General features: G+C 35.6%; 1 protein-coding gene across 6 annotated transcripts in view; it reads right to left on the bottom strand.

The window, feature by feature from the left end:
- The window catches only part of SLC44A1 (solute carrier family 44 member 1), a 194,405-nt gene that overhangs the window by 76,606 nt on the left and 91,571 nt on the right, over nt 1-26,228 (bottom strand). For all 6 annotated transcript variants that reach the window (XM_007968522.3, XM_037983084.2, XM_007968521.3 and 3 more), the window contains exons 4-8: nt 25,671-25,807; nt 12,850-12,943; nt 5,522-5,691; nt 3,471-3,560; nt 697-836 (exon numbers count right to left, since the gene is read on the bottom strand). In XM_007968522.3, coding sequence (XP_007966713.1) covers nt 697-836; nt 3,471-3,560; nt 5,522-5,691; nt 12,850-12,943; nt 25,671-25,807 — 631 coding nt within the window. The remainder of the gene's footprint in view (nt 1-696; nt 837-3,470; nt 3,561-5,521; nt 5,692-12,849; nt 12,944-25,670; nt 25,808-26,228) is intronic.

The raw sequence follows: 26,228 nt of genomic DNA, 5'->3' as shown, positions 1-26,228 counted from the left end.
TTTGGAGACAAGTTCTCACTCTGTTGCCTAGGCTGTAATGCAGTGACAATCATGGCTCAAGTGACCCTCCCACCTCTGCCTCCCAAGTAGCTGGGACCACAGGTGCACACCACCATGCTCAGCTGATTTTAATTTTTTATGGAGACAGGGTCTCACTATCTTGCCCAGGTTGGTCTATAACTCGTGGGCTCAAGTGATCCTCCCACTCCAGTCTCCCAAAGTGCTAGCATTATAGGCATAAGCCAGTGTACCTGACCAGACCTATATTTCTGAAATAACGCCATATTGTTAAATGAAAAGTTTGAAAGACAAATGGGAAGATAATTAGTGAACAAGTAAATGGAATGATATATTTTTTAACATATTTTTCTGCAGTAAAGGGAATCATTTTTAAAAAGTAATTATCTTATGACAGTAAGAAATATGTTCTTGTAAGCAAATGGTAATGTAAATATTCTAGGTGAAAATCCTCTCTCAAAAAGCAGTCAGGGTAGAAAAAATGTTTCATCAAATAGCACTCATCCATGAGGGAATCCTTCAGGAGACTTTTTAGTGTTTCATACACTATGAGACAGAGATATTATCTACTGGAGATCAGGGTCAGGAATGCAAAAGCCAGATTTGAGTTTCTGCTCCATTAATGATCTCCTGCAAATAAAACACAAAACCAAAAGACACGCCAAAGCCTAAACTCACTGTGAACACTGTAGCTGAAATGGCATAAATGAGGAGGGCCCGAAGATTGTCTTCAGCTATCTGAAGCTGCTCGGGAGTAATAGTTTCTTTGGGAGACCTTCTTTGCTTTGCATACAGCCACCATAGTACACCTGTGCCTCCTGGAGACAAAAGACCCAATTTTTAATGCAGTAATTAGCATAAGAAAATGTGTAACATAAATTCTCAATTTTCTTCACCCTTCCTACTGATCATCATGGGACTAATGCAGTGACAATCCATTTGGCTGGGAAGTACGTAGCGATAACTTTTTGCCAGCATAAAGAAAGTGTCCATTACTCTATTATCATCCTCCACATTAAGCACTTATAAATCCTTCAGTGTATCAAATAAGTTTCCTTCAAATTTATTTATTATTGACTATGAAGCTAAGAGTGAGCCAGTAGAAACATACACCCCTGAGAGGAACTGATCACAAAGAAAGAGCCTCAGCATTTAAGCTGAGGAGGCTGAAGGAAGGAAATAAGCATCACAGAAAACATCAATGAAGCTTGAAGAGGGCAAGGATCTTCTCTGTTGTACTCATCACAGATACCTCTGTGTCTTGCACTGACACAGTAATGCAGTTGATTAAATATTTGTACAACGAATACATGCAAATAAAAGAACAGTTCCCATCAAAGAGAGGAACAAAGAGGAAACCTCTGATAGTGGTGAGTGCTAGGGATGAGCATTTTTTAATCTCCAACACCGGTTGAGAGATTCAAAGAACGAGACTGAAGACGGAGACAAATCTACCTCCACATATGAGAGCTGACTTACATACCTACCTTCAACCCATTCAGCAAACATTTTGAATGCTACAGCACCTATTGTTCTAGCTAGAGATAGAGCAGTAAACAAGGCTGAGTCCTCATTCTTGCTGCTCATGGAACTTATGTAACAGTAGGGGGGGAAAAATAAGAAAACAAGGAAAAATACAATATATTAAGTCTAAAGAAAAAATGATCTCCTGGTAAGAAGGATATAGAGTGTTTGGGTAGGGAAAGCTTTGCAATTTTATATATGATGGGTAAGCAAGGCCTCACTGGTATTAGTAAGATGATAACTGAGCAACGGAATCAAAGACAGAGAGCAATCTATGACACTATCTAAGGAAAGAGTATTCTAGGCAAAGTTCAAAGAGGCTGAGGTAGAACCATCCTTAGTATGAGAGAAAGAAGACCATTGTGGCTACTGCAATGAACAATGCAGAAAGTGGTAGAGATGTGGGCAGCGAGGTAGCTGGGGACCAGACCATACTGTAAGGCCTTGTAGGTCACAGTAAAAAAACGGATAATTCAGAGTAGAGAGATGTGTGTGCATGTGGCTGATACGATAAATGTCTGGGAGATAAAAAACTGAAGTAAAGTCGAGGTACATCAACATCTGCACTCAAGAGTGAATGAGGTCAAAGACAAATTGCATTGCCTATTTGTTGGCAAACACCAAGTACAAATTTTCCATCTGTTGAAGAGGAGGAAACAAATCAAAACTACCAGAAATTGGTGAAAAACATTTCAGAGCAAGGGGAATGTTTCCATTTTGAAGTCTTGCAGGTACAAGAAAATTGTTCGGAAGAATGTTTAATATATTCAGAAAATGGAAGAAGAAAATATGTTTCCTAGAAACAGAAATGAATTATAGGAGAAAAGCTGAAGTTAAAAAAATAGAATGAAATTGAAATAATGATGTCAAGGAGGAAGCTATTCACAATAGCCATGGTAGACAGTATTTATTATTAAACTTTTAATTTGTGTTAGGAACTGTGCTATGTCCTTTATAGATGTGATCTAATTTAATCATCACAACACTATTAATATCTAGAGCTTTAAAGTTTCGTCTAATTCTGAATCATAATTAAATTTGCCTATGATCTTTTGGGGGAATCTTTTTAATTCTGAAATTTTTTATTTCTGTATTTGATTATTGTTTCTGTTCCATTTTTTTTTTTTCTCCTAAGGTCACGGTTTATTCTTCTGCTATCATCTTCTAACTTACCATTTTACTTTTTTGGTAATTTTCCTTTACATTCAGGAAAACCTCTTCAAATTTATTTCCAAATAACTGATTTAGTTTTTCTTACTAGCAGTTCTGTACTACTTTATAGAAGAAGGACAAGTAGTTCCTACTAAAACTAGTCCAGGAAAACGTAAATGTAAATATAATCATAAAACTTTTTAAGGCAAAGATAAACAAGATTTTTAAAAAGATACAGCAGGTGAAAATAATATTTTAACTTTAATTATAACCCTAGTACAAAAGCTCAGACTAGGGCAAAAAGTGGGAGGGAGCAGAAGAGAGTAGGGGATGAAAGGAAGCAAAGTTTATGCTAAATTTAACGGAGGTAGGGGAGAACTCAACATATACTATCTTATTTCTGACTTTAATAATCACAGTAGTCTAAAGAATTTCAGGAAAGACAGAACAGATGAGAACAGTAAGACCAAACAAACCAGTGAAGATTATAAATGTAATGAGAACAAATTCCATTACTAAAAGGTTTCATATTTAGCTGGTAAAATTTAACTATATATGTTCATATACATATGCATAGAAAAAAAGTCTGGACTTCAAATGCCAACAGTGATGAAATGAGGGGAGGGGCAAATAGAATTATGAGAAATTTTAAGGCAAAAATTAACAGTCTTCCTTGAAGATATAGCATGTGAAAATAAAATTTATTTTCTTCTTTATATTTCTATTTTCTACTAAAGTAGTTAAGTACCATGAAAACAAAGAAATAAATAGCTTACCAAGTGAACCGAGTATGACCAGAATTGTTAAGATCCACACAAGTACTCTTGATATATACCTGATTATCACCATCAAAATCATGGATAGAACTGCAGGGAAGATAAATAGAGAACATATAGAATATTATTTGAAAACACAGGTAAATATAAAGAAAACCTTTTCGATGGTTGCTTTTTTCCCCAGGGAAATAATCTGTTGCTATTGACCACAATTTAGATAAGGAAGGAAACTGGCTGCTGTTGTATTTGACTTTGCTACTTGTACCACTTAAATAGCATCACTCGAAACCAAAGTCACCTAACTGTGGGTTTATAAACTACAGAAAAAAATACATGCAAATGCACATGGTGACTCAAAAACAGCACAGGACTGTTGTGGATTCACCACGGGGAAGACATCAGACATGCAAACATACATGCCAGCACACAAAGTATAGAGAATGACATGTCATGTTGGTGACAAGAAAAATTACTACACATAGACAGAGATCAGTTAAATTAGGCGCTACCCTTTATTGAGTAATCTATGTATTTCAGGACCAACTTAACTTCTCTGACAGTCAGTCCAGAAGCTAAATGGCATCTTATCCTTTTCTGGCTGTTTCTCCTCTAGAACTCCAAAGGATGGTCTGACCCTGTGGAGTAACATCCTGAAGCCTACTATGGCCGAACTTCCTCTGTCTAATTTCTCAACTGAGGTCGGGGGTCCCAGGTGAGGAGACCTTCCTCAAAAAGGAGCAAAGCTGTTTGAGTTATACAGCCAATTATTCTACCTGCCCCAAGCTAAATCCCATGTGCTATAATCCTGAGTAAAAATCTTAAAGAAGAAAGGAAAGATTTAACCATTGCATGGGAATTACATTTCTGAAATAATAATTTATAAATTTCTTAATTATCTAAAGGCCCATTCCACAAAAAATGAACAAAGATTTTTAAGTTTATATTACATACTTAAGCCTCAAAAGAGAATCATTCTAATAAAAAATAGAATTCTGATGGCTTAACATTATTGGCACTATTTTTAATTGGATTTTTAATTTTTGGTTAAAGTATTCAACTATTTCAAAAACCAAATAATTTTGATATAAAGCTAGACTAAGAGTCAAGTTTCTTTGGGCCACTTGCAAAGCCAAATAAATAGTTGGGATTCGTGTCTAGGTAACATTATTGAGGTACTCACTTTTGCAATAAATGTACAGGAACCAAAAACAGATGGGAGCCTTTCAAATATCACAGAAATAGATTTTCATATGGACAGCATTATTTCAATTGAGTCAAGTACTACCTAAGCAAAAAGAAAATACTCTCTAATGACAGGAAAGACGGAAATACAGCTTGTATCTTCTCAATGGCTATAATTGTTAACAGGCATAAATACTAAGTTTACTTATATAATGAAATAGCTGTTGGTTCCTACCATAGTTTACTTCTCCCAACTAAGAAGGCCTATACATTCTGATAAGGTACATATAGTTCTAGAATAATACAGGGAGTGTTAATCTTGAAAATAAAATTTTTATTTGATTTATTATCTATTTATGGACTAGAAAACTCAGTGGCTAATAGGTGGAGATTTCCTAATTTTTCCAGCAATACATTGATACTATGCACTGTAGCAATGAAAAGGAAATTACATACTTCAAAACTAATCTATCAGAAATCTATATTCTTAGATGGGAATATATAAGAGAATATGTCGCCTCCTGTATAAGTAAATATACCTTTTAGGAATCATAACTAAAAACAGAGGGTAGTTGATTCATTAAAAGAAGCCTCCTGCTATCATATTAAAGTAGCTGTGGACTAAGTAACCAATGTTTGGGAAAACACTAGTTTTCTCCCATGAAAGAAAAAAAGGGAATGAGTTTCAGATATATATACATACTTATATGTACATATTCTTAACTATATATAATCTGAAACAATGATTTTGGCTATGGGAAGTTAAACATTTTACAAGTATCCCCAGTTGTATTCATATTTTGGCTAAAAGACAAAACAGTCTTCTTCTGCAATACTATGCAATAGCTAATAATGAGAAAAACAATTACCTAGTGATAACAAGCAAAGTCCCAATATAATTTCTTTGCTGGTCATTACTCCACTAATCAGCCTGTGTAAGACACTATTGTCACTGACAAAGGTGATCAGGGCCTCTGCAAACTTGGCATAGCAGGAAATGTTCACAGGAGCACAGCGATGGAAGAATGGAATAGGTGCACTGGTGACACAAGAAAAAAAAATCAGAAAAAAAATTACTCCTACTTAATATAAATGCCACATCAAACACACAAATGAAAGGTGAATATGGCTGCAATACACTCCACCCTCCACGCATCACTATGGGAGCTAAGAGCTGTGTGCTTAATGCTATGAGAATGACTGTCATGGGCAGTGATGCAAATCTTACCACAAGCCTTATCAAAGAGGGTGGAGTGCATGTTCCAACAGAAGACATTACCCTCCCCTTCTGAAAAGACACACACACACACACACACACATACACACACAGAACTACCAAAAGCAAAACCAAACACTTAAAACTCCTTAGCCTGCACATCTACCAGTCAAGGGGCAGATGACAAAGCTTACAAACACATACTTTATTGAACTGAAAATGAATTTTTGCCATAAGCGATTTGAAAATAAAAAGCACATGCTTTTACTTGAAATGTGCCACCATTAATAGAATGTTTCCTCTAACAAAACAGCATACAAAATCTCAGATTAATAAAGGTGTTTACAGCATAAGCTTAATACCTCTCATATAAACAAAGTCATGCTGAGACATCAACAAACAGCGTAATAGGCAGCTATTTAAAACAGTAACCATGAGTAGTAATATATGGAAATGCTTATAATGTAATAATAGAAGGTGAAAAAGTATATCTAATGTGATATCTCTGCATAAAAAATTACACATAATCATGAGAACAGAAAATAATTAAAAAGTGAGAAATAGTGGACTTGTTAGGATCACATAATTCTGGGCTATTTTCTTTTCATCAGTCACTATTAATCTAAGGTTATCTGTGTCTAAAAAGATGTAAAATAACCAATTACTTAGTCATTTATATTAGGCTTATATGGACTGAAGCTTTTACTTGTGAAAGACTACAGTTATGTGTAAACTGTGACATTAATCTGGTTTGTTACAACATGGTTCTACTTCTGAGAGGATAGTATACACTATCCTCAACTTCTGAGAGGATAGTATACACTAATCAATGGGAGATTTTAAACACAGAACTACGAACATGCCTTTGGTTGTGATTTACTCAAATTCTAAGACAGCCATATGTATGTCCATGCATAAAGACACACTTATATGTGCCTTATGTTCAAATTTAGCCATTGCTAACGTGTATCCCACATTTCCAGAATTGTTCTTGTAACTTTTTGTTAAATGGTATCCATGAAAACATGTTCATAGAACTTTAAGTTACAGCTACAACTACGTTTTTGACTGGAACAATACGAATGTGTTCTCATTCTTGGTTTGCACTGTATTTTGGTCCAATGAGTGGATAAAATTACATGGTTGGGCACTACAAGGTTTCTAATCTCAGCAAAGCAACTTTGTATGACCTGAAGCAAAACACTATCCTCATTTCCTTCCTTGAAAAACAATGTTTCTTTTCCAGTAAGAATATAAGCACACTATGTATCAGTTTCCTTTAAATGGTAGTAAACGAGCACCATTGGTGGTAAGAATAAGTAACATCTTCCATGCTGTCATATTTGGTGGAACATTAAAATAATATAATTTTAAAGATCTAGCTTTGCCTTAGTCTTGCTTTAGTAAATATATCCAAAATTGACGACATAACAATGTGACATGAATATTTGTTTTTAAAAATTGCCTCTTGCATCCCTGTGTATTTGTGTAAACCTCCAAAATGGTATTAGTGAAAGTTAATGCCAAAGGTTTGATATTGTATCAGAAAGCACAGGAAGCCAGAGCATTCTAAGAAATGCTTGAATTATAGGTATTCAAATCACTGTTTTTTTAACCAAAAAGTGCTTCACAAATGATGCAAAAAGATATTAAATTATAGAATACCTTTAAATGAAGTAGATTTAGTTAAAAATATTATGAGACTCAAAAAGGATTAACTGTAAATTTCTAAGTCAATAGAAGCTGATTTGTGACAGAAACCTTTAAACTGACAACTTTGCCACGATGAAACTTCTTTTCTGATGTTGTCTAGATGCTATCTCTGCAAGTTAATGTCTCTGCCTAAGGACTCTTCTAACCATATTTTTAAACTAAAGCCTGGTTCTCTATCCTTCAAAACTAAAATCCTCTCTGTTTCATGATTATCTATAACTCCATCCTCTTTCTTTATTACCCCATCATCTGTGATTTAGTGGCTATTTAATTCACTTGCCTCCAACCTTGAACATAAAATATATTCACTTAAGGATACTGATGTCTTTTTCTTGTTTTCAGTACCCACTATTTTTCTCAGCCCTGCTTTCCTGTTTTCTTTTTCCTGCCAGGTAACTATAAAAACCCCAATTCTTCTAATCTTGCACCCTGCCTGTAACTCCATCTCTCTTACTTTCTCCATTGGTTAGCTGAAAGAGTAGGAGTAAGTACTCTGCAAGTCTCTTCAGATCATCATCATCATCCAAGAGAGCACCCATAAATCGATGACACAAAATTATATAGGAAAAGGATGCCCAATATGTTCAGTGTTTTTTTTTTTTGTTTTTTGTTTTTTTTTTCAAATTTAGGATGAGAATAGATGATTTTAAAATAGAATGACTATAACTCTCAAAAACTCTGAAAATCCTTCATTTTTATTTAGGAGGAAATGCTGGGTAATATCTGATCTGAACTTACCCTTTCAAACATTTTTACACACTGTTTATTAACAGTTGGCCAATTGGAAAGAGTACTTTTATAAGTATCCTTCAAAGAACTGGAGTAAAATAACAGCAGCCCTTTACACCAAAATTCAGTCTATGTCAGTTAAAAAAAAATAAAAAATAAAATAAAACAACCTGATGCTCTAAATTTAAAGGTATAAAATTAGCACACGCTGATTAACTACATTGTCTAGCTGATAGTCAAAATCTGTTCCTAGTGGTAATGAAAAATAAAAATAGAAGGCAAACATAAGAAGAAATAATATATAGGGACATTATTCAAAAATAAGATGAAATATTTAGCTTTAAAGTAAAAAGCACTAGATTCCCTTGTTTGAAATCTAAACAAACTAGATTTCCTTACTTGTCATTCTTTTTCTCAACTTTAGGACAAGCCTAAAGTATTCTATATACAGTAAGTTTTTCTACATTCCAAAGCCCACCAAATATTGAATCTTTAGTAAGTCGATGTAGTCACATTAGGGAGTGATGCTGTTTCACTTGCTGAAGTCAAGAACAAAATGAACTTATAATGAGTCTTTTAAAGTTTTTACATTAGTCCCTCATATGAAAATTGTATCTTACCTTGGCAAACATACTGTCCATTTCCCTTTCAGTTCAGATCATCACAGTTAATAAGCTCCCTAAAGTATGATGACTAACAATGCCTAATACCACTTGTCCATTTGCCTTCACAAGAAGGCAGGGGTCTGCATCTCACATAATTACTTTAGAACCTCAGGTTATAAAGAAACAATTACACATGATTTCTAGCCAAAGTTTTATTTAAGTAAGTATAACAATAAAGTATTCTGCCAATATCTCTACAGTACACTAAAGGCAGGAAATATGAGTCTGAACATGGAGTGGTGTTTCTTTTTTCTCTTCTTTCACCCTTTTAAAAACATTTTTATTATTTGTTTATGTATGTATGTATGTATGCATGTATGTAGGTATGTATGCATGCATGTATGTTTTATAGAGAGAGAGGGTCTTGCTATGTTGCTCAGGCTGGTTTTGAACTTCCAAGCTCAAGTGATCCTCCCACTTTGGTCTCCCAAAGTGTTGGGATTACAGGCATGAGCCAATGTGCCCAGCCTTCTTTCACTCCTATACTCTTTGTTGTTGTTGAACACTCACTGTGGTATACATTACAACATCCTGGATTCAAATTCCAATTTGCAACAATTAGTTGTATGGCTTTCGATAACCTCTCTCATCTTCTTTTTCCTCACCTACAAATTGGGGGCAATATCTTGATAGGTTTTTGTGAAGGTTAAATGAGATAATATATATGAGAGATACTGTGGGATAGCTGGCAAGTAGTAGATGATTTGTAAATGTTAATTTATCCTTGAATCCTCCATTGGAAAATATGAACAGATAACATTTTTTTCTTGGCTATTAATTTCTTTCTTTCTTTCTTTTTTTTTTTTTTTTGAGACAGGGTCTTGCTCTGTTGCCCAGGCTGGAGTGCAAAGGCACAATCTTGCCTCACTACAATTGCACCTCCCAGGTTCAAGCGATTCTCATGTCTCAGCCTTCTGAGTAGCTGGGATTACAGGCATGCAACACCATGCCCAGCTAATTTTTGTGTTTTTGGTAGAGACGGGGTTCCGCCACGTTGGCCAGGCTAGTCTTGAACTCCTGACCTCGAGCAATCCACCTGCCTCAGCCTCCCAAAGTGCTGGGATTACAGGCATAAGCCACTTTATCTGGCCTTTGGCTATTAATCTGTCATCTATACATTATTGTATCATTAATTCCCCAGCATCTAGTAAACTTTCTGTCATCCAGAGGTGCCCAAACACATGATGAATAAACCAAATTTATGTAATCTGTTTCTACTATTGCTGTTTTCTCCAGCTATTTCTAAAAGCACTGTAAGCATACTGGCTAGCTATTCCCCATACTGCCACCGTGGTTGGCATTTCACCAACAGAGAATTATGAATTTGGATAAAATACAACTCTTTCTAGGCATTTGTTTTTAAAATTCAAAAGCTTTTAGGAATGGTAATCATCTGGTTATTATGTGTCACTAATGCTTCACTGAAAATTAGTTTACAATTGCTTTTCTCTAAAACAGGTGCTGCTTTTAGCTGTAGAAGGCCCCTGGATACCCAAGAAAGATGGGCCAAAGGAAGAGGTTCTAGAAGTTCAAAGAAATACCTCCTAAGTCAAGTGCCAAGCACAGTAATAGATGTTTAATGTGTATTATCTTGTTTAACTCTTACAATTTCTTGAGGGGAGTATGACTATTCCCATTTCACTCATGAAGAAACTTGGTTTACAGAGAGGTTAAGAGGTTTGCAAGAGGTGACAAATAGAAAGTAATATGGAATTCACCCCAGACTTATCTCAAAGTTCATGTCCTTCCGTCCCAGTAGGATGCTCCTAGAAGGACACCAAAAGAGATGTGAAGGATGCTGAGGGGTACTTGCCTGCCTCATAGTTTTGCCTGGTGCTGGTCTTTTGCCATTCAAAAAAGTCACCAAAAACATAGTCCCTACAAGACTATGAGTTTAAGGACAGAGACTAGGTCTTACTCACCTTTGGAAACTTGGTATCTAATACAATGATGTGTGGAACGGGGTGATGCCCCAAGTCTTTTTATTAAAACAAATTTATTCTTATTCTCAGATCCTTTCAGTTTGTTTACCTAATACTATATAGCTCTGGTATTTACAAGATTTGCCTTCTTTCTATCAAATGTTCTTCTCTTTTACTTTCCAGCTGGCTTGGTTCAGACAAAAGTGATAACATACTTAGACTGTGATGTACTAAAATAAGTAAAACATAAGGATTTTTAAACACAGCATGCAGTTTTCAGATGGTATAGGTTCAGCACTGCATTTTAGATTAGTGAGATATTAGATGATGACCTTGTTAGAAGCCATTTCTGTCCATCTCTAAAATCTTCTCCCCTAATACTATTCTTTGTCTTCCAGTGAATACCCCTAGGACATTGTAAGATGCATGTGTGTACCAAAAACTGAAAAAACGAAGATAACCAGGAACAGGCAGTCCTCAACAAAGTGGCATCAGAGGTCAGAGGCAGGGAAGGATGTGCAGGATGAGCTGAGCTGCCCCCACCTGACATTCTGCCCCCATTACACAGGAGCAGAGCCCTCTCTCTCATAACCAGGCTTTCTGGCTATCCTGTCATAATATGTTTTAATCTTGAAAGCATGATTCTATATTCAAAATATATATTTAAAACAGACTTTACCAGTTGGATAGATAAGAGTATAAAGCTTTTCTCATTTTTATATGGATAAATTTTCTCCTAAGACTATTCGAAGGATCCCCTTTTCTTTACTGCCACAGCCTCCCCAATATTCTCAACTTATATGAATGTAATCTCCGTAGCTGTTGGTTTAAGGCCATAATTTGTAGGTCTCTCTTACTATTTTTTAAAATAGTCCCTTTAGTTTTATGTCTACAGGCTTTAAATTTTGATTTTCAATAGCAACTTGACAAGATTAATGAGCTGAAAATATATTTAACTGCTACATCTTTTTTCTACTTTCAACAGAAAATTTCAAATTCAAGTTAATAAAACCCAAGTTACACCCATAAGTAATCCAAAAGAAAGCAGACATGAGTGTCAAAATTTTTTATACAACAGCTTCCTATAATATATTGAGATGCAATTAAAGTGGCCTCAAGTACATTTTCCTGGAGAAGTTGACTCATGTTACACACAGTTGGCAATATACACTAAGGTTGTGATTTGACCAACATTCCAAAGTGTGTAAGAGTGTGTGTGTGTGCGCACAAATGAATATACAAAACTATACATACACACATATACATATACCTAATTCTGAGCATATATTTTACAATGCTTGATAATGCATTTCCTTTCAAAAAATCTATTTATAATTTTAAATATTGCTTTACTTGTAACTACTTTGAGATCCTTCCAAAGAACATTTCTTGTTTCATCTTTGTATCCATTATACACAGTAGGTACTTAATAATAAATGTTTGTTGAATAAGACCTTGGATAAGATATAGCAAACAACCTAATACAGAGAATGTTACCTAAAAAATATAACCTGAAACTATGGGGAATAATCACTGGCATACTTCTAAATCCACAAAGTAAATTTACAACAATACCAATAAATATTACTAGGATCAATTAAAAAAACTCTTTGGAGATTGTGAGAGTTGGTTTCTAAGTTTGTTGCAGATTTTACAGCAATTCAGTGGTTTTGTGCACTTAAAAATTATGGCATGAAAATAAAAACAAAAAAAGCAAGCCCCTAAAATAAATTTAAAATACCTCAGAACAAGAAAAGTTGGCTGCCTATCTGTTGTTTTTAAATATTAAATATATAATGTCATTTCTATTCCTACTTTAAAATTTTTGTTATAAAAGTATTGGACCTGGCCAACAGGTATCAAATGACTATTTTCTCAGAATAACATATATTGTTTAAAATTTACCTACAAAAACAACAGTCACAAGTTAACAACTTTGCAATAAAATTTACCTCGCTGGAACTGGTAGTTTGGGGCAGAGAACAGAAGATTTTGAAGATGTAGTGTATTCAGAAGGCTTTAGGTTGTAGCTACATAGTGCTGAACCTGTTCAAAGAAAAATTATATGTTAGCTGGCAGAAGAGTCAGAAAAAATTCTTTCACTATCCATTTTAATTTTGTATCATTCAACATATGCAACTTTCCAAACATTATAGAATTCATAGAAATCTGATTTGATGTATAAGTCCTCAACCATTTAAAATTGATTCTTCTCTAAAATTACTATTAATGTAATTCATGTACAAATTTTAATTAATATTAAAGGTAATAGTAAGTACTAGAACTACCTTTATTGAGTGTCAGGTTCTCTGCAAGATGACATTTATGTATTATACAATTTACTATAACTCTATAAGGCAGGTATTATTAAGCCTACTTTAGAGAGAAGGAAATAGAGGCTAAGAGATAAGGTAAATAACTTGCCTAAGAACATAGAACTAGTAGGAGTAGAGCTGGGATTAAACACCACGTCTCTTGACTACAAAGCCTGTGCTCAATTACATATTATGCCTGTTTTTCCTACGCCTACCATTACTAAATGTTTACAATTACTGCATTTAACTCATGTAAATTTGGATAATACATTACTTATTTAAAAAGCAGGAAACATTCCTAACTGTAAATAAACAGAACAAATTGATAAAACTGATAAACTGATAAAAGTGATTCCTAGTTTTCAGAGTTTAAGACAGCTTAAATTCAACTGTAGATTGGTTATGCAAAAAAAATTAATTTTTCTGATTATATGGCCAACACATACCGAATATACGTAACATGTATACTATGTAAAATTTACATAATACATTAATGTATTATATAATTTACTATAACTCTATAAAGCTGGTATATACATTAATTTCCTTAGTATAGAAAATTGAGATGGATAAAGTCTACTAAATCCAACGTAAGTCTTATTTTCCTGATCCGCTAATTTTAAAATACAGCAACTAGAATACTGGAAGGTTCACTGTATAATATATTGTTAAGTGAGGAGACCCAGGCTCCAGTTCTAATTTTGCTGCATTTCATCACATAAACGGTTTATATTTTATTAACTGCTGTTCCCACCAGATTACTAATTTGATCAAATACTTTATTATGAAATAAACAGAATAGCTTTGCATCTGTATTATGATGATACTGAACTTTTATATTATACCACCATAGAAAAAGCTTAAAATATAATGTGAACAGCAGACTGCAACACTGAGTTAATTATGGAAAAGGCATGTGAGCATAGGAGAAGGAACTGGAAGGGAATATAGAAAAAAGGATATAGCTTGATTTAATGGGACAACAAAATTGGGAACAAATTTATTTCATTTATATCTTGTCCTATCAATCAAAATAATTTTTAGAAAGGCACAAACCAACATTTAATTTAGCAATGCTGCCCCAAACCAGCAAAAAATCCAAGTGATTAAATATGTGAGCCTTAATAGCATACTGATATGAGTGCATGTAGCATATATTTTATATAAAGATAACCTGAGTAATCTGACAATGCAAAATATTTTTAAAGCGATAATTATGAGTTACATGGCACTGTTCTTCAAGTTTTTTAAGCTTAAAGTAAGCTCAATAAGAAACTAAGTTTTAAAAATTGGGCTTGACTATTCTTTTGCATTTTAATGATCTATTTTTTAAAAAGCTAAGGATGAATATTAAATATTTAACTCTTCTAAGAGCATTGTCTTTCACACTTGAATATAATGCCACTAGATTACATTTATAGTAATTTTGCAGAAAACGTAATAATGGCAAGGAAACATTTTAGATTAATCCTGAAATAGCTAGGAGTCCTAGTATAGAATTGCTTAGGGAAAACAGCAACTGTGCCAGTAAGTGTGGAGCACCCGATGTGATCATCAACTTCCTGATCTGAATTGTCAACTTATTTCTTTCAGAGTCCAAGATGGAATCGATTTGCACAAAATAAAAGGCCCTAACTAAAGCACTTTGTGTCAGTGCTGCCAAATACACTGCTTCATCTGAATTCAGTTAGCATAATCTCTATCCCCACCCTTTCTTCATTTAAAAAAGGAGGTCAGCAGGTGCAATGGAGTTCAATTTTATAAATACTTTCCCAGGATAATACTCAATGAAAGGATAATAGCCTTATCTCTGACGGTATTCTGGGACACAGGCCAGTACTAAATAGATCCTGTACTAAATAGATTAAAGGAAAAAGATCTTTACAATGTGTTAGTAGTAATAATCATAAGAAACCTTATACTGCTTCCTGCTCAAAGGGTTGATGAACAGAGAAGCCTCAATGAAGAACATTAAAACAATTCAGTAATGGCAAACATTTTACAACTGTTTTTCTTTACATGTTCATTAGCCAAGCATTTTCAGTGAACATTCTGAAGGTAGTATTTTTTTTTTTTTTTACAGTGAACGTATAAAAAATACTTAGCACAAGAAGTTTGGATCTAACCAGTAGGACAAAGTTTTCCTTCTAATGCAAAAGCAGGTAAAAATTATACATGAGTAATGAAAAGTAGAAAACTAAGAACAAAAGCTTATCTAAAGCACACCAGAGGCAATCCATGCAACTCAGCCGATGTTATTCAAAGACTATCAAAATGAGTGATCTTAGGAACCTAACTTTAGTGTATAAACATTTATCATGGCAAACGGTTACTATGGCCCCCAGAATGTTTAACTACTATAATTTTTCAAATGCTGTATAATAGTCAATTATTTAGTCTGAATTTATTATTCTTTAGCTCAATATCAGTTATATCAACTCCCCTAAGAGGTACGTTTCCATCAGAACACTCCAAATATTACAGATGAAAAAAAAAGTAATACTTCCAAGGCCTTCAATGCAATCACTGGCATATTTACAAGTGGAATTCTTTGCCCCTAAGCTGCCATGCTTCCTTTAATGCCATTCCTAATACTCATAATTGGGTAAGTATTCAATAAACTCTTGGGCCAAAAAACATACATTTACAGACACCTCAAGAAAAACATCTTTGGAGAAAAATTAGTTCCACCATGTACCTTCTGACTTTATATTTTCTGTCCTGGTTAATGGTTCCACCATCTGTGAAACACACAAGTTATCCGACATCTTTTTTATCTACTGTTTTCCTATACCATTCAAGAGATACCACATCCTGAGCATTGGAACTTCCTATGTTATCTCAGACCTTCATGATCTACTGTGTCAGTTAAAATACTGTAAAGTGTTTCTCATCTCCATTCTGCGTATAACCATCAGAATGATCTTTGTACAATGCAGATTAGTCATATCACACCCCTATCCTCAGGATGAAGTCCAAATATCCTGGATTCAAAGTCCTCCTAAAGCAGGTCTCTACCTAAAACTCCAGACTCATCTCAACATAATAAACTACATACAATGAATGCTTGCTGTTTAACAAGCTTCCAGGTTTTCACACACACCACTCCCTCTGCTTGCGCTGTCCTTTCCCAGCTAGCACCTGAGTGTTAACGTCTGAGCAGAATTTCTACACACTACTCAAACTTCATCTCTTCTGTCAAGCCTTCTCTGACCCACCCAACAAAGCTATTTACTGCTTAGCTCTATGATAAAACAGGGCATATTCTTTTGTAACTTTTTGTTTGTATATCATCTCTATTTTTACAATGCAAACTCTTTGAGAACTCAAACCTTATGCCTTTGAAATGTTTGGAACCTATATTTCCTGGTATATAGACGTCATCTAAAAGCCTTCTGTTGAATAAAACAGGTATCCTGAGTGGAGAAAAAATGAAATAACTGTTTTTAATCTCTTATGTTTTGGTATTATATGTTATATACAGTGTTCGGATGCGTTTCACCATTTGCTACAAATATACGATCTAAAACAACATTCCTCAATCTTGGTATTATGACATTTTGTGCTGGACAATTCTTGGTTGTAGGGGGCTGTCCTGTGCATTGCAAGATGTTGAGCAACATCCCTGGCCTCTATCCACAAGATTCCAGTAGCCTCCTCCTAAGCTCTCACCCAGTGTGACAGCCAAAAATGTCTCCAGACATTGCCAGTTTTCTTTGAGGAGGCAAAAGCCTCCTCAAAGTTGTGAACCAATAGTTTAAAACATCACATTATTTGAAAATAAGATACAAAACAAAGAGTTTCTATGCTGGGGGCTAATTTTTCTTGCTTTAAAATTTTGTTTAATTTACCACCACAATGATATTTATAGGATAGATTAAAATTAAGGAAAAATATTCCTTAAAACATGATTTAAATATTTGCAACTAATAGAAAAGAAAGTCTCTCAATGCAGAACAGTTTTTACTACGAAAGATTTCCATTGCCTTGTGATGTCTAATGAATTTAACCTCCTTTTCACTAATTAAGAAACACTATTTATATGCTGGGAGAATGGAAGATAATTTTCCAATTTTAATTCCTAGTAACCCATGAAAAGTATGGACATATTTGTAATTCCCAAGAAGCATTCACCTACAGAAATTAGCCAGGTAAGAATGTGGCATCATCTGTCAACCACTGTTGGCACATACTAGGCATACATAATAAATATTTGCTAAGTGAATTAATTTTGAACATCTATGTACGAGACTCCTACTAGGTGTTGTGGAGGATAAGGAGAATTCTGACTCAACTATACTGCAAACTCCTTCAATGTGGGGACTGTACTTTGTATCTCTGATGCATGCTTAATGGGTACTAAGTATTTGTTGAATGAAAGAATTAGTTTAAACTGCAGTATCAAATATAAGGATTTTCCTTCTTTTTAAACAACCAAGCATCCTTGCTGATCTCTGACTTGGAGGCAATTAATTCAGTTGCTAGAGTTGATCATTTCATTCATTTACAAATGATATCAAGTCAAATCTTTTACTGTGCCAAAAAGAAAACATAATTACTCTGGGGTTTAAGTTTTATTGATACTGACTGGCAAGAAAAAGGGTAATATACTGATCATCTATTGATACTGACTCTAAACTAATAACCAGATAACAATAATCAAAAAGACTTATTAGTATTCACAATTAGCATTACCTGAATGGACCACATAATCTGTTAAAGTTTTTAATGGCTAAACAGTAATCATTAAGAAAACACCAAGCTTCATGGCTCTACTCAAAATGTGAACACGGTCTCAGGGCAGGTTATAAAGCTCTCAAATTTTTTTCAAAATATTGTACATTGAAGAAGCACTAGTAAATGGGAGTGCTTTTTCCACATACTATAAATGGGAGGCAAACAAAAGGAAAATAAGATTTCTGCCAGACTTTACTACTGTGTTAGGGAAGATAAAATACGTATTATAAAACAGTTTGAGAAGAATAATGGAAAAGGTAATAAAAATTCCATGTGAACTATTAGCACTGAGAACCTATAGTCAACTCCTAACTTACTCACAGGTTATGTTCATTTCTATTTATTTATGTATTTATGTATTTATTTTTTTAGAGACAGGGATCTTGCTATGTTGCCCAGGCTGGCCTTGAACTCCTGAACTCAAGTGATCCTCCTGCCTTGGCCTCTCAGTAGGCTGGAAATACAGGCATGTATCACCTCACTCGGAAGATTGTGCTCATTTCTAAACTGCCATTTAGAATTTAGACAGCAAGTGCAAAAATCAAAACAATATGCAAAGCATCTGGTGCAGTCCATAGCATACAATAGCTACCAATAAATGGTATGTTGAAACAAAACCCAGGGCTTAAGTCTGGTGTTTCTATTCCGATTCAGATGCCCATGCCGTACAATGGGGACAGTGGAGTGAAGTGAAGGGTCGTCTATGGACCAGAGATGCTGGGTCAGAATTAGAGGTGGGAGAGAGAAAGGAGAAGAACTGTCTGAGCAGGCATTGTCTTCCCCCTTCCCTTCACCACCTGTCTTGCAAGATGCATTGGTATCTTCACCACCTGTCTTGGTATGGCTGGGTTGAGATGAAAGCTGAAGGAGGGAGATTCTTCTCTCCCACTGTAATATACATAGTTCCCTCTGACCCATGGGAATACACTCCAAGACCCCTCGGTGGATGCCCGAAGCTGTGGATAGTACCAAACCCTCTATATACTACGTCTCTGCGGTCTGGTAACCGATAGGGCTACTAAGAGACTAAGTGGTGGGTAGCATACACAGTGTGGATATGCTGGACAAAGGGATGATTCGTGTCTAGGTGGGATGGGGCAGGTCCATGCAAGATTTCATCATGCTACTAAGCAAAGTGCACAATGTAAAACTTATGAATTGTTTATTTTTGGAATTTTCCATTAAATATTTTCAGACTGCAATTGACCATGGGTAACTGAAATCGAACAGTAAAACTACTGATAAGGGAGAACTACTGTAGCGTTATTTGAATTTTCAAAAATAATGGTAATAAGGAGGAAAGTAGCCTGTTCATCAGACTGAAGAGAGGGAAAGTGAAAGTAAGATGGAATTCATGCCCTGCTGAAAATCCAAGAACTCAGATAACAGCATTCACCAGATGGTTTCAGTTTTCTCTGTAGGGCATAAGTTTAGGAAAGAGGACAAACAAGAGGGCTTGAGAGAAGAGATATGAATAATCACTTGGATAGCATTATAAGGGAGATAAATGAGTTACTTAGAGATGAATAAAAAGAACTGATTTCACAGAAATACTAGTTAGATTGGAGAACAATTTACCTGCTGGTGTCAACTCACACAGATAACAGAATTGAGGATAAAGTTTTCTGTGAGAATGAGAAATAATATTAAGTGGCAATAGAGGAGAACAGGGAATCCAGCCCATTATTTTTTCAAAAAACATTTATGGATATCTACTTATCTACTATGGGAGCCTCTATATTAGGGCCTGGATATTCCCAGATGAAAAGAGCATGAGCTTGCCCCTAGGAAATTCATACACAACTGCAAGAAGTTTGATACTGAGTCCTTATGGTATTTGGCAACTTCAATTCTTTAAAGGCAATTTTTAAACTGTTTTCTTCTCTAGCATTATATATTTATAATACTTGTGTTATATGAATTATGAACCATAAAAACAAATGCACATTTGTACCCCTACCACCCAACTCATGTACTAGCATTCACAGTTCTTTTATTATTATTATTTTTATTTTTATTTATTTTTTTGAGACAAAGTTTCGCTCTTGTTGCCCAGGTTGGAATGCAGTGGAATGATCTCAGCTCACTGCAACCTTCACCTCCCAGGTTCAAGCAATTCTCCTGTCTCAGCCTCCCGAGTAGCTGGGATTACAGGCACCTGCCACCACACCTGGCTAATTTTTGTGTTTTTAGTAGAGATGAAGTTTCACCATGTTGGCCAGGCTGGTCTCAAACTCCTGACCTCAGGTGATCCATCCACCTCGGCCACCCAAAGTGCTGGGATTATAGGTGTGAGCCATGCGCCCGGCCAGCACTCACATTTTTATATTTGTCTGCCTGCCTTTCAAAGCTCTTTGTAATATGACAGCTTCTCCACAACACCAATCTAATTTCCAGCTATTTCTTCCAAACTCTCTATTGTAGTAATACTTGACAGGGGCATTCCACTGCCAAGTGCCCAAGAAAATATCTTCTTTTTCTTGTTTAAAAGAAACAAAGATTTGAGGAAATAATTTATTTGCCTATTAAATACATTTCTTACAACCACCACCATAGGAACCAAGAGCTTCTTCCCCTTTAATTTCTAGAGGTAATAAAATTTCATGTGAATGGATGGTTGTAAGTGCTAAAAAGTACCTTCAAATGTTGTCATGGAAACTTAAAATTCTTTGAAAAGGATTTATATTATCTTCTCATTCTAGTAAGAAACATGTTATATTGCCTTGCATATTAAAATAAGGTATAAAATTAGCACTTAAACTGTTACTACTACCTCAAACAGGACTCCTCTTTCATGAACTTAATAAAAATTATGATAAAATAAAGACAACATAAAATTACTATCGTAATCATTTGTACATGTACAGTTCAGTGACATTAAGTACATTCAAACTGTTGTGCAAGAATCACCACCATCCATCTCCAGAACTCTCTTCATCTCACAAAACTAAAACTCTTCACGCATCAGACAATATCCCCATTGCACTCTCCCTGCCACCCTGGCAACTATCATTCTGCTTTCTGTCTATATAAATTTGACTACTCCAGGGTGGAATCATACAGTATTTGTCCTTCTGTGACTGGCTTACTTCACCTCGCATAATGTCCTCAAGGGTCATCCACGTTACAGCATGTGTCAGAATTTGTTTTCCTATTTCTTATTGCGGTAAAAAAATGCATAACATATAACTGACTGTCTTAACCATTTTTAAGTGTACAGTACAGCACTATTAACTATATGCATATTGTGGTGCAACAGATTTTTAGAACTTTTTCATCTTGTAAATCTGAAACCCTGCTCATTGAACCACAACTCCCTTTCTCCCCCTCCTTCAGCTCCTGGCAACCACACTTCTACTTTTTGTTTCATGTAAGTGGAATTATGCAGTCTTTTTCTTTTATGACTGACTTATTTGACTTAGCATAGTGTCCTCAATTTTCATGCAAGTTGAAGCATATGACGTTTCTTTCCTCCTTTTTTAAGGCTAAAATAATCTTCCATTGTATGTATACACCACATTTTCTTTGTTTTTGTTTGTTTTTGAGACAGGGTCTCACTCTGTCACCCAGGCTAGACTGCAGTGGCATGATCTCGGCTCACTGCAACCTCCTGGGCTCAAGAGATCCTCCCGCCTCAGCCTCCTGAGTAGCTGGGACTACAAATGCGTGCCACCATGCCTGGGTAATTTCATTTTTTGTAGAGATGAGATCTCACTACGTTGCACAGGCTGGTCTTGAACTCCTGAACTCAAGTGCTCTTCCTGCCTCAGCTTCCCAAAGTTCTGGGACTACAGGTGTGAGCCACCATGACTGGTAGTTCACCATATTTTCTCCAACCATTTATTGGTCTACAGACATGAGGTTGCTTCCACCTCTTGGCTATTGTGAATAATGCTACAACGAACATGATTGTGCAAATATCTCTTCAGGATCCTCTTTTCAATTCTTTTGGATATATTCTCAGAAGTGGGACTGCTGTATCATATGCTAATTTTAATTTTTTGAGGAACCTACATACTATTTTCCATAGCAGCTGCACTGTTTTACTTTCCCATCAATGGTACACAAAGGTTCCAATTCTCTACATCCTCATGAACACTTGTGTGATTTTAGGTGTGTTTTTTTATAGTAGCTCTTCAGATAGTCTAGATATTAACTCCTTACCAGATATCTGATTTACAAGTATCTTCTATGGGTTGACTTTTCCCTTCTGTTGATTTTTGTCCCTTGATGTACAGTTTTCAATTGTGACGTAATCCAATTTATGTATTTTTTTCTTTTGTTGCCTGTGCTTTTGGTGCAATTTGGTGCCATTCAATAAACTATCGCCAAATGCATTGCCATGCAGCTTTCCCCTACATTTTCTTCTAAGAGTTTCTGCAGTTTTAGCTCTTACATTTAGGCTCTTTCATGGACTTTACACTATCCCCTCTTACTGACTTGAAAATTTCCCACTTAAGTTTGAATTATATATTAAAGCTATTCCTCTCTGAAATTAACGATTGAGGTTTATATATTTGAGGCTACAGGGTCTGTGTATTTTCTAACAGAAATATACTGTAACAACATGCAGACACAGATTCTAATAAAAATTACTTGCTACTCTTGAATCAACTTGCACCTCAAACGATAGAAAAGATAACTGAATGGCCAGGTGTGTGGCTCATACCTGTAATCCCAGTACTTTGAGAGGCCGAGGAGGGAGGATTACTTAAGGCTAGGAGTTTGACACCAGCCTGGATAACATGGTGATACCTCATTGCCACATAAAGTAAAAAAATTATCTGGGCATGGTGACACATGCCTATAGTACCAGTTGCTCAGGAGGCTGAAGCAGGAGAACCACTTGAGCCCAGAAGTACAAGGCTGCAGTAAACCATGACTGTGCCACTGGCCTACAGACCAGACTACTGCACTTTACTCTGTCTTTTAAGCAAGAAGAAAAAGAAAAAAAACCAGGTAACTTACAAAGACAAAAGAAGGAAAAATAATGCAAAAAGCAGAGACATAGTTCTCTCAGTGACAAGGGTAATATTGGAATTAAATCTTACCAGGTCTAGTTTTAAGTTACCAATTCAAACAACAGCATAGGTTCTTTTGAGAAATTCAGAAATTTCAAGTTAGGGTTGCTACTCAAATAAGGTATTTAGGCCCCTATACCAAAGGCTCTCTCTCTGATATAATTTTATAGCTTTTCTATTTGCCTGTTAAAATTTTGTCTTCTCTATCCTCCATCGTTGTACCACTTGATGCTGTCATTTTTTATGGCTACCTTATTGACTTATTATTCATACAGCTGGCACAAAACCCCAATGGTACCTTTGTAGCTAGGCACCAATTTAAGAAGTCTGTTTTCTGAAATAATGTTTATTCATTAACAAATCTTGAGCAGCTACTTTGTGCAAGACACAGTGAGAAATACAAAGCTGTAAAACCCACCAGGAGGGTCTTCTTAACTAAACCTGAACAGGCCACAGTGAGTATTATATTCACTTAGAAGGATACCAGCCTGGAAACAAAGCATACCAGCAGGGGAGCATGGGGCATTTCTCCTCCAGGGAACATCTCAGCAGGCCACCCAGCTAACAGGAACCTAGCTCTCTTCTAGCCCTCCAGATGACAACTCAGGTTCAAGGGACCAAGACTCGCAACCAGTGGGTTTGAGAAGACATGTTGGAAGATAGTTCGAGACTAGATCATAGCTTCGAATGATAGCATAAGAGATATAGACTTTTATTTTTTACTATGGATGCTTTCTGAGCAAGGGGTTAGCACTGATTGAAGCTCTAGGAATATTAACATGGCAGCAGTATGTAAGAGAGCTAAAACTAGAGAGAAATTGGAGGCAGAAAGACTATTACATTCCATTAGTGGAATAATATTAATAATTATAATGATAATAGCAGCAGCCAATAATTTTTCCTAGCAACTTAATATTTGCCAGATACTGTTCTAAGCATTGTTCATGTATCAAGTCCTCATAACAATCCTATGAAGTATATTAGGTATGAATATTGTCCCTATTTCATAGATGTGGAAACGGAGGCAAGAAGTCAAGTACTTTGCCCAGGGTCTCACAGCCAGTGAGTGGTAGGAGCAACATTTGAACCCAAACAATCGGACTCCTGAGCGTATACTTTTAACCACTCAACCACATCACTTGTCAGAGTATACTCACATTGTCTAAAATTCTAAAAGTATCTAAAAGTATCCGGAGCGTATACTTTTAACCACTCAACCACATCACTTGTCAGAGTATACTCACATTGTCTAAAATTCTGGAAAAACCCTTGAGGAAGGGCTCACCTCTCCCTAAAAAACCTTATAATGATGAGGCTGGTAGTTCTGGTAAGAGGCTCAGCAACAACACATGTGGGGATACCATATGGAAATAAAAAATGAGATCGTGAAGAGTGGTTGACACTTCTTTATTCAAGTGCCTGCCAAGTGTTCAGTATTCTTCATACATCATCTTAATCTTCATAACAACGTATGAGGGAGTATTATTTTTAATCCACATTTTTTCAGATGAGGAAACCTAGGCTCAGAGAACTTTTACCCTTTAGCCTTATTACAGAGGCAGTCAGTGACAGTCAGCACTGGAATCCAGACCCAAATCAACCCATGTTGTCCTATGCTGAGGGCATGGAACAACGGAACAGGGATACTGCCAGCCTGGAAGGCTGCAGTCCTCCTGCCTTCAGAAGGCTAGCATCCCCAACAGGAAGACACTGGAGCCATGCTAGTATGTGCAGAGTTATGGTTCCAGGCTGTCTGTCCACCCAGCCAGAAGTTGTACCCACTGGGTACTTGGGTTGGTCCTTGTTCCAAGGAACCAGCACCAGCCTGTGGATCTGGGCAGGACCAAGGCAGCTCTGAGGATTCCTACACACAAAATACAAGCATGAAACCTCAAAGAAATTCAAAAACAGGGGCCTCTACAAAGGGTAGTTAAAAAAACGATTCTCAGAAAAGAATTGAGGCAAGCCATGTGGACCTGAGGATGGTACCCACAGATAAAATGCCTCAGAGAACAGAGCTAGATTTCAGGAAACTATGTTAGTTTTCTCAGCTAATTCCCCTATGTTTAGCCTCAAAGTTTCTCACAATTATTTTTAGAAAAAGAGATATGACAGAACATTAAATTTAAAAAGCAGAACACAAAACTATATACACACCGACTCATTGAAAAAGTACTGATGCTGGAATTTTAATTTCTACTTCTTATTTTTTCTGAACTTTTCGAATTTCCTATAATATGCATATGTTACATTGCTAACCAGGGTTACACACACACACACACACACACACGTATATATATTATTTCAATATATAAAATTTGTTTCAATTTATATAAATGTGAATTGAAATACTTTTAACCAATCCTTGGGAAGGGGGAAGAAGAAATAAATTTTACCTAGAGTGGTTTAGTAATTTCCAAACACTCAACAGACTACATCAAAGTCACCTGAGATATTTATTTAAAAAATACTAACTTCCAGAGCGCAAAGACCCACTCAGTCAGAATTTTGCTGGGTGGGGCCCAGGAATCTGGAGTTTAACAAGCTCCCTGGGTGACTATAATATTTTTTAGCAAGGAAGTCCAAAATTACTTCAATTATCTAAGGTTCCTTGATAATTTATTTAACACTAGGGCAAATTTATATTTAACAAAGAGAACAAGGTGATAGGACATAGATTTGGACGGCCTAATGTCTCACCATTCATCTCTGCAAACTTCTGAACATCACTCAGAGTTTTCAGTTCTTGCCTTGGACATGCTGCTACACACAGTGCTACAGACTTAATCTTCCGGTTTATCAAGTCCAGGTTGCATGGATCCAAAAAGAATACATACCTAAAGCATGGAGAAAAAACTGAGATATTATTTCACAAAACACATTGTGGGTCACCGCATATTTGACTAAGCCTAGAGCAAAGAACATCTATTCCACATTCCTCCACGATAAAAATCTCATCATAAATACATTTTTAAAAAATTGCTTATAAACAGACTAACAGTGGGAATAGGGGAATTGTAGGATTCATAATTATCATGATCTATTTTTCTAATATTTAAATTGTACACATGCATATTTTATAATCAGAAATCATCTATTTCAGTTTTCTTCAAATCATTAATTTTTTATTTTGTCAAACTTGTACCAAAAAAATTATTGGAATATCATAATACTGCTATATAATATAGCATGAATTGCAGTTTATATATAAACTGTAAACTTTAGTTAATAAATATAATTCATTCATTATATATAATT

This window comes from Chlorocebus sabaeus, chromosome 12 (assembly GCF_047675955.1).
Source record: "Chlorocebus sabaeus isolate Y175 chromosome 12, mChlSab1.0.hap1, whole genome shotgun sequence".
Classification (NCBI taxonomy): Eukaryota; Metazoa; Chordata; class Mammalia; order Primates; family Cercopithecidae; genus Chlorocebus; species Chlorocebus sabaeus.
Note: the sequence above shows the minus strand (reverse complement) of the source record. Positions and strands in the feature narration are given on the sequence as shown.